The sequence below is a fragment of the Cucumis melo genome, chromosome 6, assembly GCF_025177605.1.
Source record: "Cucumis melo cultivar AY chromosome 6, USDA_Cmelo_AY_1.0, whole genome shotgun sequence".
NCBI lineage: Eukaryota > Viridiplantae > Streptophyta > Magnoliopsida > Cucurbitales > Cucurbitaceae > Cucumis > Cucumis melo.
In genome coordinates this window covers 21,139,910-21,159,477 of record NC_066862.1, presented here as the reverse complement: position 1 = coordinate 21,159,477, position 19,568 = coordinate 21,139,910, and the positions used below count along the sequence as shown (strand labels likewise).

Genomic DNA, 19,568 nt, shown 5'->3' with positions numbered 1-19,568 from the left:
CTTCCATCTATGATCTTTCCGCATATAAATGTATCATTGCATCCACCTACATCAAAATGAAAGTGTCTGAGCGTAACTTTGAATCTCAAAACTACATAAAAAGTACATAATTTTCATTTTGGATATAATAATGGATATAAAAATACTTAAGAGTTAGGACAAAAAATTCAATTCCAAACCAACATCCAATTTAAAAGGCCTTAATGCCTTATTTTCCTCTTTGTTGTTATCTTATCAAGAGAAAAAGACCATAGCTAAAAATAGTTGATATGAACTTCCATCCTAAAGAAAATGTTCTTAAGGCTATATAAAAGAAAATGAGCTTGGTATTGTGCTTTTGGACTAGTCTATTTCCATAGCGCCAAGCTCCTTTTTCTTTTTCGAGTCTATTTCCATATCACCAAAGCAAAATACCTTAAATGAGACAGGAAAATATATAGACATGCAATCATGTATTCTCTTAGTTTATCAAGTGCAATCAAAAGTGCTACTAAAGATGAGGTCTAAGGAATGGAATGAGAGTTTCTATCAAGTACAACAAGTACCTCATTTCCCTAGATCGTCGATGACCAAAATTTAGTAGAATGATACAAAAAACTAGTTGCAAGTATCTGCAAATAGGACTCTTACATAGTAAACCTTGCTAAATAGTTTATCATAAATTTTTTATTCATCTTAAAAAAAGCACATATTTTACCGTTGTGGCATGTGAATTTATTAGAAAGAAGAATAGAACAAACCTGTTGAGAACTCCACCTAAGGCACAAGGGATGAGAACATCGCAATCATGTACAAGTAGCTCATGATTTGGATCCACACCGTCTGCATCTTGAAAGTTCACTAGGCTTCCAGTACTTTCTTTATGCTTGTGAAGTTCTGGAATGGATCAATACCATTTGTTACACGCCTATGATATCACTTACAGCAACAACCTTTCGACCTTTCTCATAAATAAGTTTTGATGCCCAATATCCCACATTTCCAAACCCCTACAATTTTTTCAATTGTGAAAGGTCATTTTTCTGTGCAAAAGAATGTAATATTCAACTAGGAAGACAGGAATGAAACTGTTTCAAGTAGCTAAATTGCAAATGTCATGTTCTTGATCTGTTTTCCATGCTTGACAAATAATGCCTTTATTGCAAAAACAACACCACGCCCGATTGCGACTTCTCTACCAAGCGATCCACACAAATCCTTGAGTTTCAAAGGTATAAAGTTAGAGAGAGAACAAAAAAGAAACAATACTTGAAGTTTGGGAATTCATAGGATTTTATTATCTTAGAAACATATTATGGGCTTCACGCTGACAACAAACGAGGAGTGGTCGTGAAATTTTGAGTATTCATCCAAAATCCATGTCGGGTTGCATCTTCTTCATCTAGAATTACTACAAATCTGTTTATATGCTTCTTATAGGAGTAAAATATGGAATCTTTTGCCTTTTCATCACTGAAATAATTTTAAAATATTAATAAATCCACACAAAAACAAATCAAAGCTAGAAATAAAAACAATCATCAAAATCCATCATACACATACAAAAAACAATCTAAAAATGAACCTAAACCCTAGACCAAAGGAAAATAAAACACTTGAAAAACAAGAAAACAAGAGGCAGATCTGAAATAAAAAATAATCGGAAAAGAAAATGAGAGAGAGAGAAAGATTTGAGAAAATATACTATCGTCATTTCTTGTCGAAGGGGCTGAAGACCTCCTTGAACTCGGAGATCTGATCATCGGTGAGCTACTCGACCATAGTCGTCGACGAAACTGTAGAGCTTCCCAGTTTAAAAACTCAGAGATCTGATCGTCGAATGAGAATGTTGTTCTGAAGCGTTCCGAATAAAAAAAGAGAGAGTGAGGGAAGCGTTCACGATGCATTCTGCGTTGAAACCGATGGCCTCGAGCAGTGTTGTCCGAAGCGGCTTGGAGCTTCATTGAGTTCGCGCGAGGGTTTCTGAAAGAGAGAATTAGGGGAATTGAAAAGAGGGAAAGAGATAAGAAAATTTTGGGCGGCTTTTAATTTTTAATTTAAGTTATTTTCTGCTATTATTTTCAATAGCCCTATTCAAAATGGGCTATCCTCAAGGGCTATTAAAAGGCCCATTTCTTGTAGTGGATCGTTTGAAGGTAGAAAGCTAAATAGTCGCGTAAGAGGGTAAACGATCGTAAAAAAAAGCTAAACGATTGTCATGTTAGAAGTAAACGATCGTTTGAACCGAAAGCTAAATGATCGCATAAGAGGGTAAACCAACATGAAAATATGGGTTGGGTTGAGAGTGTCTCCCAACCCAATTCAAATCAACTCAACCCGTTTACATCCCTAGCAGAGGGTACTAAAAAGGTGAGCAAAGAGAAGATCGAACAAAGAAATATTCACGAACACATATGAGAAAAAGTATTCGTTAACACAAATCAAAATATGAACAAGAGTATATGAGAACAAATATCAGAAAAATTCCCAACAACAAATCACATTTTCATTATTCTAAACGTATATATAAAAAAGGAACTTATGAAATGAAAAGGAATCATAGGAAAATAAAAAGGAAACAGAGGAAATTGAATATGAACATAGCATCGTCAACGGGAAGTAAAAGATTAAAAGACAATATGAACAAGAGTATATGAGAATAGAGATAAAAAAAAAAATCCTAAGAACAAATAAGCAATACATGAAAAAGGAACACATGAAATTGAAAAGGCAACATAGAAAAATGAATAAGGAAAATCAGAAGATGACCTCATCATCGGCTTTAAGGACATGTGTACAAACCCAAGAAGAATCGACCACCTCTACCATGCTTAGACCATCGATACCTCTACCATTCTTTGGATGTAACATCTATCTATTCAAAGGCATTTCAGTACACATGTAGGAGCGTCAAAGGGGAAGTCAGAGCGACAAGGAAGATATTCTTACATGTTCACCGAGAAGCCTCTTCGAACATGCAAGAAAGGGTTTCGGAGGTAAGGTGGAACCTCAACCATTCAATGAAACCAAAGAGGGAAAGGAGAAGGGTTTTAGAGGCAATGCTTGGAAACGAAGCCATTAACAAAACCAAGGATGAAGATCTAAGATTTGAAGAGAAAAAACAAAAAGAATTTTCACGACAAAGATCTGAGATTCAGAGAGGAAAACAAAATGATTTTACACGATAAAGTTTGGAGAGGAAAACAAAAACAGAGATGGGAAAACAGAAAGAAGACGAAAGGGATTACACGGAGAAGAGAAGTATTATACAGAGAAGGCAAGGAGTTTTGCGGATTTTGGGGGAGGATTACGCCAGATTGAGAGGGGGAGTGAGAAAGGGTTAGAGAGGGAGTAAGGGGGAGTGAGAAGGATTATGGAAACCCTTCCCTAACTCAGACCCCAAACTAGGAGTGAACTATTTTAGTCCACTCCACTCCTTGTAAATTCGGGGCCCAAACAACCTCTTATGTTTTACCTAAGACTCATACTAGAACTCTACTCTTCTAGTTTTACTTCAACTTAACTCTCAGTTAGTTACCCGTAAACTAACTTAACTTTAACTTACTACACACAAGTTTTCCTTGGAGTTGACTACTCTGAACTACACTCTTTCTAGTTCCCTTGGAGCGTAATGCTTTGATACCAAGTTGTCACACCCCATCCCGGAGCACCTCCTTACTAGGCCCGAGATGTGGCATGAAGCTGACCGACATTGTTCTTCTTCTAACAATGTCTGTCAATAATGTTTAACCTGTAACTCTTATCTATATCTTTTTCCTATAAACTTAGACATAAAATGCAAAAAGAAAAGTCTAACTTGAAATTAATGAATTAAATTCTTTGCAAAACATCCTCAAGTTTACCCAACCAATTGACGACCTATTTAACAATTTTATATAAATAAAATGAAATTCAAAGTCCCAACCAGACAACACTATTACAAACTCAAAATAAAACTCTCACACTAGTCTACTACAGACAACAACAACTAATTAAGTCCATTACTAGCTTAATTACATTTTATCATGCATGCATGGAATGGGTCATACAAAAATCTAATCAAACTTCTAGCAGAATAGGCAGATACTTTAACAAGCGCTGAAACAATGATCTCTATCTGTAAGGAAATTAAGCATTGAAAGGATGAGCTATAAAGCCCCATGAGTGAATATTTTTAAAACAAAACATGATAATGAAAACCTTGAGCAAAATATATGTAAACTTAGCAAAGCAACTTTCTTTTCAAACTTAGCTTTCAACTTTCTCTTTTCTTTCTTGCTATACCTTGAACTCCTTATATCTACAAGACGAAACTCTAGGCGTGGAAGCCCTATCCCTCAATACAATACCGACAAGATGAAACTCTAGGGACCAGTAGCACCCTATCTCGCTGTAGCTACCATGAGATGTAAAATCTAGTTGTCCATAGAGGCCCTCATCTCTTACCTAGTCCATGTGATGGAAACTCTAGGCATCTACTAGATACCTTCATCATACAACCTTCGTGCACAAGATAATCTTGCCCATAGGATTGTTATCAGATGAATACATCTTGATATAGACTTAAGCATATTCAACAATCTCATGCTAAAACTTTAACTTACTTAAGTTAGCATGCTTATGAAAAACTCTTGCATTAAGTAAGTCTCAAATCTTGCTTTTCTTTTAATAATCTCTTCGCTCACATATTTACAAAAACTTAGCATTTAAACACATTCTCATAACTCTCGTGCATTAAGAAACATTTCTCAAATTGAATGTTTTAGGACTTTAACTCAATCATGCTTTCTCATAACTCATTTCTAAACTTGAAACTCATGCTTTGTAAATAATTTCATAAATCCAAGCATTTTAAACTCAAAGCATGCTTTAAAACATAATTTATTAAATGAAGCTTAGAAATTTATTTTAGTCACTCACAACTTTTGACTAGATTCTTGGTTTATAAATTTTCTCTATTTCCTCTTGCTTTCAAAATAACAAGAAAACTCAAGTAAATTTTGGGTTCCAACTAATGGAAAAGATTTTTCAACTTCATACCTTTTTTCACTTTTACTCGAGAATTCTTTTCTTACTAACCTTGATTTTCTTTGAACTCCTAGGATTGTCTTAGCTTGCTCAAGAACGATCTCTCAAGTTTGCCCTAGCTCCACACAAGCTCCCAACAGATCTACAGCCTAAAAGAACAAGCTCTAACTTAGCAAACTTGCTCTTAAATCTCTTAAACGAGGAAGGAAAAACTTTTAAACTTACTTGGATCTAACCTCAAGCTCTACTTTCCTCTTTAGTTCAAACTTGTGAACATCCTTGCCTTCTTAGATGTCTCTTGACCGAACACCCAACTGAGACTTGGCGCCGACTTACTAACCTTCTTGCTTTGACTTCACTTTCTCAAGAAAACTCAACTTCTATCTACTTTGCTCTTGAAGTGAAAATGATGATAAATGAGAGAAATTAGAGTATTTTGAATGCCTCTTTGCGTCTAAAAAACGCTAACCTCGCATAATAGAAATTCTTGGAGATTTGTTCATCACACGTCTTTAAGTGATCTCTATCGAGATCGGTCCTATATCCTTTGACATCTTCACCCTTCTCGGTCGAACATACCTAGAATCATGTCCGAGAACTCTAATAATTTCTTTTTTTGTTTCAGTCCTCGTCGAACCCGACCTCGAGATGGCTCGAGACCCATCTCTAAAACCTTCTGTTTTTCGCCTATATCTGCCATGGTTTGAGAGCATATCTTTGAACTTTACTGTCTTTCAACTCAGTTAACAAGCACCAAGATGCTCCTGTCTTAAGCACTAAGAATTGCTCTTTGTTTTCCATCCCGTCCGAGATTGCTCAAAGCTAGCCCAAGATTCTCACTTATGCTTTCTCTGCCTTTTCTCTCGATCGAGCAAGACTGAGTTTGAGCACTTCTGTCCCAAGATTTCTTTGGGCCAAACTCTTTGCTTCTCAAGTTCTTAGCAAGCAAATGAGATAGAAGATACGAGTATTACAAGCAAGGTTGACCGTCAGGTTCTGTAAGCAGACAAAATAGATCTTCCATGGCGGCGCTGATTCAAGCATCAATAATGACAACGATGGCGACACTGATCTCCTTGGATATCTCATCCGTTTAGGTCCTATCAAATCTTAAGTCATCTAGGGTTTCATCAATATTCCACTCTAATACCATATTGAAAGTAAAAACGAGGAAAGAACACAAGGTATGGAGAAAAACCATGGTACAAATGTTTCTTATTATTTTATGATAATAATAAAGGTACAAGGGGAGAAATATTTACAGGCAAAGCATTCAAAAATAAGTTAAAGCATTCAAAAATAAAAAAGAACTTCTAAAAAGCTTATTTACAAAAAAACAAAAAAAGCCAAACAAAACTAATAAAAGAATAAGTGAGAAAAACCGAAGTATTTTTTAAACAAAAAGCATGTTTCTAAAAATGAAAATAAGATTTTCTAGAAATGAACAATGGTATTTTAAGACATAAGTTTGCCGCATTTAAAATCTATAAATATTTTCATAGGTAGACAACGCATGGCCAAGGAATGAATAGTTTAGATACTAATTAAGGTTAGGAAGCATGATGAGAAGTTTAGTAATCACATCAAAAGTTTTGAAAAAAATTCACTTAGTCTACGAAATTATGTTTGAGGACAAAGATTATTCTAAACTTGGGTGTGTGATAAAGTTGTAGAAATACATAGAATAATAAAGAATAATTGAGAGAAAAATGAGATAAAATGTGATGAATTCCATGAAATAGATGGATTATGCGATCCGAGAGTATCAAAAGACAAAGCCTTGGTTATTATGATATTTTTGTGTTTTAGATGCAAGATAAAGTGAAAAGAAAAAATTATGGAATAAAGAGCAATCCCAAGCGATGAAGAGCAGCTCATGTCAACTAACCATGTGATGTAAAAGATCCCACACGATGAGAATCTCTACAACACAATCAAGTTGGCGAATATGTCAACATAAATGTCAAATGACATTTAGAATGAAGAAAGGGAAGAAGTGCAACAACACCATGATGTAAAGGAATCTAATGCCTGTTTCAGATCCCATGTGCTGCTTCACATCCTCAATGCCTATAAATAGGTATCAAGAGTTTCAACTCAAACATAGACCTTTGGAGTTGAGACTCTTCCTAAAGCTCCGCCAAATCTATCATTGCCATCCCCTTTCCTTTCTCGTTTCGTGGAGCTTTAGGTGAGAGATTGAAGGTTTGTGACATCAGTAATAGAGTTTGAAACTACCATTTCACTAACCTTAGAATAGATAACCATGGAGAGCTAAAAAATACAAGATATTACATTGTGTGAGTTGACATATTTATCCTTCTTTTCATTTGTATTTCCTATTTTTATTGTATTTGTATCACAAAATTAATGGTCAAGAGACCTAAAGTTTTTACTATGCACACGATTATCTTTCACTTCCATTCTACCAACTCATTACTTAATCATATTTAAGCTCTCTATAGTATGATAGAAAAGGATTTTCAAAAGACTGTCTTTGAAAAGTATTAATGAATGAAATAATCATTTTGTTTAATTAGAGCTATCTTTTAACACTTAATTCTATTTGAGAAGAAGAATTAAGTATTGGTAGTTAACTACTTTATAGAGCAAGTAACTAAGACCTAATTAAACAAGCTAAGAAATGATTTTAGAATAAAATCAGTTCTGTAGTTTGAACTTTATCATACATATTAAAAATGCAAGTGTGTGCCATTTAGACACCGAAAGGTTGCTTCCTTTAAATAAAGGTTGAAACATGAATATTGCGTTCAATTTTGCTTAGATAAAAATCACGTGTTCTAACTTCAGCATTTATATCCTAAATACTGAATAAATACAACAATGACATCGAGAAATTGCTCATCTTAATTTGACATTAAATATGAAATTTATATCGCCTTAACGAAATCTTTCAAATTTCATTTTGCGTAGTTATTTTAGAATGTCGTTCCTCCACTTATTTATGTACTAAGTTAAGTTAGTTCAATCTCATCCATACTCACTCAATACCATATCACTTTGCTACAACCAACCTTAATGTACATAATAGTTTTAAAGTAGATAAAGAGTATTGTGAATATCATGAGATACTATGCAAACATTGCATATGAACAAAACTAAGCGTTATAACCAAATTATCATAAAATCCCTATAATCAACACTGACTTATCTAGTAAACTTTTATTTTCGCTTACATTTGGACAAGAGAAAGAAAATTAGTACAAAATAGATAAATCCTACGGTTTAAGCAACATGATTTAATTACACACAATGTACCTTCTAAAATCAGTGTAGTCTTGTCACCTAACTTAAGTCGCCCACTTAGAGCTTGATTGATAGATTAATGAATATCCAGATTGCATGGAACATTTGCATTATAACTCATATATCTCATTGCGATCATGAAAGTGCATAATCATACATAGCATTGACAAAAATCACAACAATAGCGCAACGGCGATCCCCAAAATGGAGCTCTCAAGTCTTGAATGTAGGGCAGGCACCGAGCAATTATAGCTACGCTCTACCTTTATCCAGATTTTTTCTTCAAACGTTGAGTGAGCGCAATTAGAGATGCCTGTTGGGGTAGAGAGTAGGGCAAGGAACAAGGCAGAGATTTTCCGCATGGATCGGGTTTTTCGCGGAGAAATAATTGTCGCTTTTGTTTTGATAAATAAATATAAATAAAGAGACATTCTCAAGTATAGTAAAATAAATTAAAATATTTACCAAATACAACAAAACTATAGATTTTATTTGATAAATTCTATTAATGTCTATTAATATCGCTTAATAGGAGCACATCAATATCTGTTAATATCTATCATTGATAAAATTTGAAATTTTGCTATATTTTATCAAATTTATCAATTTTGACAATTTGCAATAAATAAATAAATAAATAAATATATAAATATATTCAGGCCCGGACTGGTGTCGGGGAATGTATTCCTCGTCCTTGGTCTCGAATTGTCAATGGAGAAAAACTAATCCTCGCTCTGTCTTCCATTCCTCGTGTATTCGAAGATTCTCCGCCTTGTCCGGGGTAGGTCCTTGTGAGACCCCGACCCCATAGTTTAAATGGACATCTTTTAAGTGTAGTGAAGTTTAGTTGCACTCGATTAGGTCAATTTTTGTTTTCTTCCTCTTTTTGTTTGGTTGATGCATTCAAAACCTTTTACCACGTTTTTAGCCCACATCAACTTTAATGGTTTCGTTCACTACCGCAACGCTCATAGCCTACGAAACCAACGATTTACCCAATAAATTTTTTCTGTAACCATTGCATTGCAGCAACGCTGGGTCTCAAAGGCAATTTGGTCTTTTGATCGCTGTTTGAGCTCAATTTCTCCAATTGCCCATTAAGTTCACCATTTTGGCCCAAATCAAGGTAACAACTCATTGATTTCTTAAGCTCGTTTCCTAGCAACAAAGCACATATAAACATCAAGTACCTCACAAATAGTTCGATTTAGGTTGAGAAAGACATCTCATTTTAGGAGCTATTAGAAGCTAAAATTTTGCTAATCCAGTTTTCTGATCTTTACACTAGGATTGAATCATTCCATAGTGAGATTACCAAAATAACCTTTCAAAGCACACATATCGACCCAAACTCTTGATTTTTGCTACCTATCTATGATTCCATCTTATTTCTGTTTGTCACGATGATGTTTAAGTTTATTCGAATATTATATATTCAAATTATTCTTAACAGAGACATGTGATCGCCTATATTTAATCCAAGAGAAAATTGGAAAGTTCCTTAGTTTCTGGTGTAGAAGTTTTTATAAAAATGGGATTAGCTATAAAATAAAATGAAACAAAATAAAAATTATCGAGCTCAAACCTTTTAATTTGTCAGTTAAAAAATTAATAAAATTAGCTGAAATAAATAATCTGACAATTACTAATTTGGTAAACCAAATTAGTAAGATAGATCAATCATAATAAACCACTTCAAATGAAATTGAATTACTTTTAGTTGCATTTATTTACCCAACGAATATGTCACATTTCTATTATCATTTAATCCCCTAATGATAATTATTGGCTTTCAAAGGGTGGCCTTGCTTAGTTTTGAAACTGAAGTATATGAACATCGATTTCTTGAAGTGTATACGAAAAGGAAAAACTATTAACTAAGGAAATTTACTAACAAAGCTACCGAGAAAATATGTAAATAGTGAGGCATCTGTTTTCATAGAATCTGAGCAGAAGCCTCTCTGTTGTCTGCATTTGGATTCTCAGCAACTTTGTTCTCAACTCTTCTGAAAACAAGTTTTTGCTGAGGGAGTTGGCCGTTAGAGACTGATACTTCTGTGTCTATTAAAATCGTGTCCTCATCCTTGAATTCTCCTTTCAATATGCCCTTCGCAATTTCATTCTCCACATTCTGCTGTATCACACGCTTCACCGGCCTAGCCCCATAGTTCGGGTCATACCCGAGACTTCCAAGAAGTTGAACTGCTGCATCGCTCACCTCGATCTTCATCTTCTTGTCTGCAACTCTCTTTTGAACCCGTTGCAGCTATACAGGCAGGGAGACGTGGAATGATTATCGAAACACACAAGGAAAAAGGGAAAGTAAGCTATTATCAACATGGAGAACTTACCTGTAACCTAACAATACTGCTGATTTGATCACGATCCAGAGGTTGGAAAACAATATATTCATCAACTCTGTTCATGAACTCTGGACGAAAAATTGATCTTGCAGCTTCCAGAACCCGTCGTTTTATGGTTTCATATGTCGTTTCCGTTGTTAGTGTATCATCGTCAGTGTTTAGAATATACTGTGAACCCACATTTGAAGTCATGATGATAACTGTGTTTGTAAAGCTCACAGTCCGACCTTGTGAGTCGGTTACTCGCCCATCATCCAGAATCTGAAGGAACACATTGAACACATCAGAATGAGCCTTCTCTATCTCATCAAACAGAATGACTGCATAAGGCCTTCGGCGAACAGTCTCTGTCAACTGCCCCCCCTCCTCATAACCTACATACCCAGGTGGAGCTCCGATCAGTCTTGAAACAGCGTGCTTTTCCATATATTCACTCATATCAATTCGCACAAGGGCCTCCTCTGTATTGAATAAATAGGAAGCAAGGGCCTTAGCTAATTCTGTTTTCCCAACACCAGTTGGACCCATGAACATGAAACTAGCAATAGGACGGTTTGGATCAGAAAGACCAGCTCGTGATCTTTGAATGGCATCGGCAACAGATTTAACTGCAGGGTCCTGGCCCACAACACGTTTATGAAGTTCTTCCTCCAAATGTAGGAGCTTTTCCCTCTCGGACTGTTGAAGCTTAGATACAGGGATCCCAGTCCACTTGCTAACTATTTCAGCAATATCGCTTCCAGTTACTTCTTCTCTCAACATGGACTTTCCAGAATTCATATACTCATCTAGCTCCTTTTCTGCATCTGCAAGCTGCCGCTGCAATGAATTTAAGCTTCCATACTTCAATTCAGCTGCTCGGTTAAGATCATACTCCCTTTCAGCTTGCTGGATCTCCAAGTTTACCCGATCAATCTGCAACAATGAATGTAGAATTACAGAGCAGATGAGAATCCAAAAAGAAGAATTACACCTCTACAGAGTTACCGATACTTTCTTTGAACAACGTACCTCCTCTTTGATTGACTGAAGACGAGTCATAACAGACTTCTCATGCTCCCATTGCTCAGTCAGCTGGGCTTGCTTCTCCTTTAAAAGAGTCAACTCAGCTTCAAGGCGACTCAACCTATCTCTAGATGCCCTGTCTGTATCATTTGTTAAAGAAAGTCTCTCCATCTCGAGCTTCAGCACTGCTCTATTGATCTCATCGAGGGCAGTAGGTTTTGAGGTAATTTCCATTTTCAGCTTGGCAGCAGCTTCATCAACAAGGTCAATGGCTGTATTTCGAAATAAACATTAGCATCTACAATCTTTCCACTAAACATTTTTCATGACAACATAACATGCTTGCTTCCAACAATATAAAATTATTCCTTTCCTCATAAGGATTACCTTTGTCAGGTAGAAATCGTCCACTAATATATCGGTCTGAAAGAATTGCAGCTTCTACAAGAGCACTGTCGGATATGCGAACTCCATGATGCAACTCATATCTTTCGCGAAGCCCACGAAGGATAGAAATGGTATCTTCCACAGTTGGTTGATCAACATAAACCTGTTGGAATCGGCGCTCCAATGCTGGATCCTTTTCAATGTACTTCCGATACTCATCCAGCGTTGTGGCACCAATACACCGCAGCTCACCCCTACCAAGCATAGGCTTCAATAGATTGCCAGCATCCATTGCACCGTTTGTAGCACCTAAAGAGACAACAGTGTTTATTAAGTTAAAGAGAACAACCCACAGCACATCTATTAAACTAGATCCCACCATACTGGGGAAACACCATCAATACCCGTGACCCACAATAGGCTATAGCTTTCCAACTCCAAGTTCGTATAAACTACCTGCTCCAACTACGGTGTGAATTTCGTCAATGAATAAGATAATCTGGCCATCTGATTCTGTAACTTCCTTCAGTACAGCCTTGAGCCTATCCTCAAATTCTCCACGATACTTTGCTCCAGCAATTAGAGCACCCATGTCAAGAGATATTAACTACAAGAGAGAGCAAGTTATAAAGATTGAGGCGAACTGTGAATCCTAAGAGGAACAAAGCAATAGAACCTGAACTTATAGCAAGATTAACCAAACTACACGATGAACCATCTGTTCTAAGTACTTGAACCCTCTTTATCCTAAGATCTTTCTCAGGGCCTAAATCACTCACTAAAATATTGTCTATCCTCTTCACTTCCCTTCCATTTATTTCATAACATAATTCTATAACATGCTCCTAAACTAATTATTAATATATCTGTCTAATATTTAAAATACCTTAGTAGCATTCCTAGATCTAGGAAGCACGAATGCCTTAGTTTGTTTATGTTTGACACGTGTCAAACACTTGTACACTCCGAAACTTGTTGGACCCATATCAGTCACAGCAGTACACTAGATGTGTCAAACACTAGTTGTACAAAGTCAAGGTAGGACCAAAGTTTAGTACAAATGCATCAGACACTTTCTACATATACTAATTAATACACATATGACAAAATAATAAAGTCCAGAAGCAAAAAAGATCAAACTAATCGTTTCAGCATATAAATGAATAAATTCATTGACTATGAATTTCCTGCTTGTATATTTTCATGTCCATGTCCTACTTTCGTGTTGCCATGTCGATTTTGTGTTGTATCCTTGTTTTGTGTTTGTATCCATCCTTCTTAGAGTTATTTTCCAACCCTAAAACACACCTGCCAATTCTTTTTTATAATCAAATAATCCCACCCCAAAAGTAGGTTTGAATGATAATTACATGATCTGCAGTGGGAGAACTCGGTCCTCAGATGATGATGGATGGTAGTTTTGGCCAGTGACATGAGCTTCCCTGGTGCAGAAGGTCTGCAGCATGAGCATTGGGCAAAACACAATGGCCACTAAGAGGTTAGTTTCTTCAAATGAGCCTACACCCATCTTTGATTGGGTCCCATATTTAAAACAAAGGAGTGTCCAGCTTAAGACTCATCTTACAAAACCATCAAATTTGCTGCTTTACATAAATAAGTGGGTCTCAACGAATTTCTCTGGCTTTTCTCACTTTGAAAACACATGGGCTTCAACTAGTTTACTCAACCCCACCCCACCAAGTCTAAAACCCAACTTTATTCCATAACCTTACTTCCTCTCACCACCCACGTGACAACAAATAAAATAGTCCATTCCTGCACACCCAGTTCCTCACAACCTGTGCACTGGTGTCTTCACCAAATCTTCATCTCCATTTGCTGATGTGATCATCACCAGCCAAGGCCTTCGTCTGCTACATTTCTTCTTCTATTTCTATGTTCTTCCAAACTTTCTACCCCTACATCTCTGCCACCCTTTTCCAAACTTCGCATCGATGTTTCTCCCACGTTTTCATTTTCAGCCTCCAAATACATAATGATCAGTGATATTACTGTGAAATCCCAACTTTGGCGCACCAATACCTTCCCTATGCACTCGAGCATGGTATGAAACTTCCAGTGGGACATTGTCTCAATCAACAAATTCGCTGCTACTATACTTCCACGCTTGAATCTGCTTTTTCCAATTCGTCTTCAGCTGAATCTGCTCCTTAGGGATTCATCTTTGGTTGCATGTACAGCTGTTGTTGCAAGTAAATTAGTAATGGCCTCCGTCAGAGATTTCCCTTCTTATTTCCTACTTTTTCCCATCACTCCTTGCAGTGTCTGTCTCTTTCCCTTGTTCATTTGCATCCACCATTTTGAAGTCGTTGATATGCCCCAGATTACTAGTGTATGTTCATAAGCATGCGAAGAAGGGAGGAGGTAGCGCGAGGGAGTGTAATAATATAAATAATATGTGAAGTGTGTCAGGCCCATGTATATTGTTAGTTAGATAGAAGGGGGGGCTCAGGAATGAAGGTGAGGTATGTAAACAGTTGAGGGGAGAGAGTAAGGATGTCTTTTTGCTCATTTTTGCTTGTAATTGTTCTCTGAATGAGATCCTGGAGAGGAAGGGAAGCTCTAGTATTCACCCCTCTGTTGTTGGTGAATAAAATTGAGGATAAGGCCTATCAGTCACCACCCCTTCCCCACCTAAGGATCCTACAACCATTGAGAACGTCTCCATCTCTTCTCTTAATAGTGTCAATTGCCTCCATTCCCAATTGTCTTCTTGCTATCTTAGCAATATGGGAATCCATCTTATAACCGCATTTTCATTGTTTCTCCACAAGCTCCAACATTCTCTCTTCCAACAATGCAATTCTACACTCCATCTTACCTACCGTTTTCCAAAATACTGCTCTGTACCAACATGATAGAACCCAAATGTATCGTTCCAATTTTATCAGATGTTCCCGAAGGGACAATAGAACCCAAATGTATAGGAAGATAAAATGATGTAAATGCTTCAAGAATGCTATGAGATTTTTTTCATTAGTTGACATAAGAGAGGGCACGAAGCCTATTTATACTCAGAAGGACTGGACAAATTAACTAACAGAAATAACGACTAGACAGCTAAGTCACAAAAATAAGTAATTTAAACATCGACTTAAAGAGTTTACACCTACAACATAAAAGTTAAGATATAATAATGAAAGATAAACCAAATCTTCGAGATTCGGACCTTACCCTATTGAAATCTCTCTCAAACTCTAAACCATTCGCTAATCATGCCTATCATCCTCATTCCTTTTCTTCCATTTATAACCAAATTTCATTAGTAAAAAAAAAAACCCTAAATAATTACTGATCTACCCCTATAACAGAGAAATCTAGGCTTAGGACAATTAGGGTTGGCACTTTTGCCTTCTATCTCTACGAAAAACTAATTTACCCCTATAATATCCTCAAGAATACCCTAATACGATACCTATCACAAAGATAAATCACAAAGCCATGGGAAAACCACCCACATACTTTCATATCTAAAAGAGCTATCTACTATGTGTGTGTATGTGTGAGGAAGAGAGGAAGGGAAAAGGTCATTTAGTTACCCGCCTATTCATCAAAGCTTGAGGTACATCACCTTGAACAATTCTTTGTGCAAGCCTGTTAAAATGAAACGAAAATAAATCATATAAATCCAGAAGCATAGGCTGACAGAAATGCTACACAAGCAACACAACTTCCAATATACAATCTACAAGGAGATTAGAAGTCCAACTGTAGTCAGGCTTGTGTTCTCTTTTGATACATGCTCAAGTGGCAATCAAATTAATGCTACAAAAGATGAAAAGCAAATACATGACTTTTAATCTACAAAAGTCAACCCATGATTTCGTAGGCCCTTATTTATTTAAAAGAAATTCTGTACAAAGTGAATCAATACACTTACCCTTCCGAAATAGCAGTTTTCCCAACACCAGGCTCACCGATAAGCACAGGATTGTTCTTTGTTCTTCTAGATAGAATCTGAATGCACCTTCTAATTTCATCATCTCTTCCAATTACAGGGTCAAGCTTCCCTGCTTTCGCCAATGCTGTCAGATCTTTTCCATATTTTTCAAGTGATTCATACTTGCCTTCAGGATCTGCAAGAAACCACTACCACTTAAAAATTATATAGATTCTAAATCAGCACATGCTCCTGACATGCCAACGGGTCGCCGAAAGGCACCTCACACTATGGAACCTTTTATGAATGAGGAAAGGATATCCAATAGTATATCTTATCTAACTTCTCACTCACATTCCAAAAGACAAAAAGAATAAGTATGCACTCACCAAGATTTATTTTTCTATGCTAATTTCTGATGAACAAAAGATCCCCCATTTCAATTAATTTTTCTTCAGTGATTATTTTAGTCAGCTAAAATCATCAATCAATTTTTCAATGTTTTCCTTATAGCATATTATTGAGGCTTGGTTTGCATGTAGACACAAAACAACAAAAATTGAACATCAGGTTCAACAAACAACCAAGATATTTGACATGCGCACAACAAGACCACATAAAAGTATTCAAAAGAAACTAAAAAGAGACGGAGAAGGAAGGCACAACCTTGGTCAATAACAGATTGGCGCCCCCTAATGGACTCAATTGCAGATTTCAAAGTTTGCAATGATATTTGAAAATCCTTAAACAATTGCTTCCCAAAGCGTTGATCATTAACAAATCCAAGAACCAAGTGCTCCACAGACACAAATGAGTCCCCATACTCTTTCTTGAATTCTCTGGCTCGCTGGATCAGTGCTTCCAAGTCACGTCCCAACATTGAACCAGCTGACTCGCCAAGGACCTAGTACAGTAAATTGAGATTCTTTAAAAATACCAACAACCTAAGCACAAGATATTTTAGGATAAAGCAACAAAAATGCACATGAAAATTTAGAACCAAAAGTTAGAAGTTCACGTTTATACTCCAAGAGACCAAGACTAACATAGATATTAGATACTATAAGAATTAAGAGTTTGATACCACGATGCAATTACCTTTGGTTGGCGTTTGATGAATTTTTCGGTAGCTTCCAACAGACGGGTATTGTCAACCCCAATCTTAGAAAATATCCGACGAGCCAGCCCATTCTTCTGCTCTAGTAGGGTCTTCATCAAATGCTCAGTCTCTACAATTTGATGCTTATTATCCTTTGCTATTTCTGGAGAAGAAACAACGGCTTGCCAAGCCATTTCTGTAAATTCTTGCTGTGTAATCTGAAGAAAAACTAAACAGAATTAGTAAAGACTACAGGATGTATCCCAACTACTTGTATAATGCATGTACTATATCAGTTTGCTCTGAATAAACCGAACTGTCCAGATTTCACGGCAACGCGCTAAATAGACAACATCCACAAAACCAGTACAGAAATTATGCATCAGTACGAGTTCAAACCAATTAAACACCAGAAGAGAAAGTGACAGAGAATCAAATCGAATCACCACTAGAAATTATAGAAAAAAGAAAGAAAAATAAGTAAGGTGAAAAACTGAACCGACCCTTCCATTTGAGGCGTCACAACGAACAACAAACCTCGAATTCCTCCCAAACCTCTGGCACCCAACATTCCTCTTCAACAGCAAGGGCGATTTAGGTTTCGCAGTGAGGGCAAGGGCAAGCGGCGACTTGAGAATGAGAGCGTTTGTAGTGGAAGAAATGGAAGAGGAATGTGAAGGAAAACGAATACCAATTGCATAAAACGGCGCAGTGGAAAAGGCCATTGATAAAGATTAACCTCAACGGCGAGTAGCGGTGCGTTGGAAGTGCAGTCCGTGGCAATGAATTTGAATTGAAGTGGAAGAGAAACAATCGGAATTGGTATTGTAGTTATGAGAATTTTGTTTCTGTTGATCACAGTGGTGAAATGGATTCTTGGGGTATATGTAAGAAGAGGAGTGCACAGTAAAGTTTCTTCGGGAAGTCTCGCGAAAACGTACTTGGACCCGAAGATTCATGAATTGAAAATATAACGCCCTTTTATTGCCACACAAAAAATACACACACACACACACACACATACATATATATATATAATGCCTCTGCTTTGGAAAAAAAGGAGAAAAAAGAAGAGGAAGATAATCAGATATATATCATCGGCCTTCATTACGAGAATCCACCACGTGTCAAAGCAAAATGGATATGGTTTGAAAAGGATTTTTCACATGAGAGTAACCTCAGCTGCCGGCGAGGGACATCGTGGCGGAAGGGGAGACGCGAGCTATGGGAGTATAAGAGAAGGGGAGAAGGGGAGAGTTTGAAATGAATGTTGATGCTCCTATTCACACCATGGAAAGAATGAGAATCGGAGTTGTCTTTCAAGATTCTCAAGGGACACTAATGAAGCTGTTGCGGAGGCCATAGAGATGACCTTTGAGGTTATAGCAGCGGAAGCTACCACATTTTTGTTTGGCTTAAAAGAGGTATATCTCATGGTGTTCTCCATTGAAAGGATTGAATCAGATTCTTCCATTTTAATTCATGCAATTGAAAATAATCTTATGCCGAATTCTCTCCTTATGGAGATCGAGATTGGATGCAACAAATTCATGTTGAGGAAGTGTATTTTATTTTCTATTAATGTAATAAAGTAGTCCATGTTTTAGCTAATTTTGCTTCTATGCACGGTGAGGATGGAAGTTAGAATTGTAATTTATCTAATTGGTTGTTTTTCGAGATTGAGTGTGATGCTCATTTTTGTAACCCAAGTGTTAGGACTAAATTTGTCCGACTTTTTCTAGCTTAATACTCTCGATATATCAGCACTTATTCATTAAATCTCTCATTTTATAGGAAATAATGATCTAGACATTTCAACAAGTCCAACGCAATGAAAATTGCTTAATTTGGAACTAAAACGAGCCAAAGAATGAAGAGTGGCAATCTCGTAATTCCTCATAAGTTAAGCACCACCCCTGCGTCGAAGCACGACAATGGAAGGTAGTAGCTACCACGCCAGACTCAGAGTCGTGACGCCCATGTCGGTGAGACACACGCCCAATCATAATACCGCAATGCTACGAACTTTGACTGAACATGCAAGGCGCACGCGTCTTCCCTCCCCGAGCATACCTATTAGCTTATTTAAGCCCAATCTCCTTTGTACTTTAAAAATTAGTACTTCATTTCTTGTTTTAATACAAACTTAGAGCCAAAACTCTTCGTAAAATTCTCTCTACCAAATAAATAAAATTTGGAAGAAATGACGGCCTTCTTTGTTAGTTTCTTTAGAGCTTCTTTGTAGGCAATTAGCAACTAAGCTACCTTCTTGATAATGGATGTTATTGCTGATTTCTCTTGAGAATGCATCTTTTTCTTGCTTTTTTATTTGATTTTTGGTGGAACTCCTTTCATGCATTTGGTAAATAATTCGTTTTTTATCGACTTGATCAACCAAGATTTCTTGAATTAAAGTTTAATTTCTAGAAGTGCTTTTCACAATTTTTGGAGCATGATTTGGTTGTGAATTGTTGTATGAATCTTTAGCATGTCTGTCCTATTGATTTTTCTTCAATTTCCAATTTAAATTGCAACCAAT

At 36.6% G+C, this 19,568-nt stretch overlaps 1 protein-coding gene across 1 annotated transcript; it reads right to left on the bottom strand.

Annotated features, from left to right (window-relative positions):
- Positions 1-9,974: 9,974 nt before the first annotated feature.
- LOC103491826 (chaperone protein ClpB3, chloroplastic) lies at positions 9,975-18,634 on the bottom strand. Its single transcript, XM_008451928.3, has 10 exons — positions 17,533-18,634; positions 17,029-17,247; positions 16,597-16,834; positions 15,931-16,126; positions 15,590-15,644; positions 12,486-12,636; positions 12,030-12,338; positions 11,649-11,914; positions 10,626-11,552; positions 9,975-10,540 (listed from the first exon to the last, which is right to left on the bottom strand). Exons 1-10 carry the CDS (start codon positions 17,752-17,754, stop codon positions 10,211-10,213), a joined length of 2,913 nt encoding a protein of 970 aa, XP_008450150.1. The 5' UTR covers positions 17,755-18,634; the 3' UTR covers positions 9,975-10,210.
- Positions 18,635-19,568: the final 934 nt, after the last annotated feature.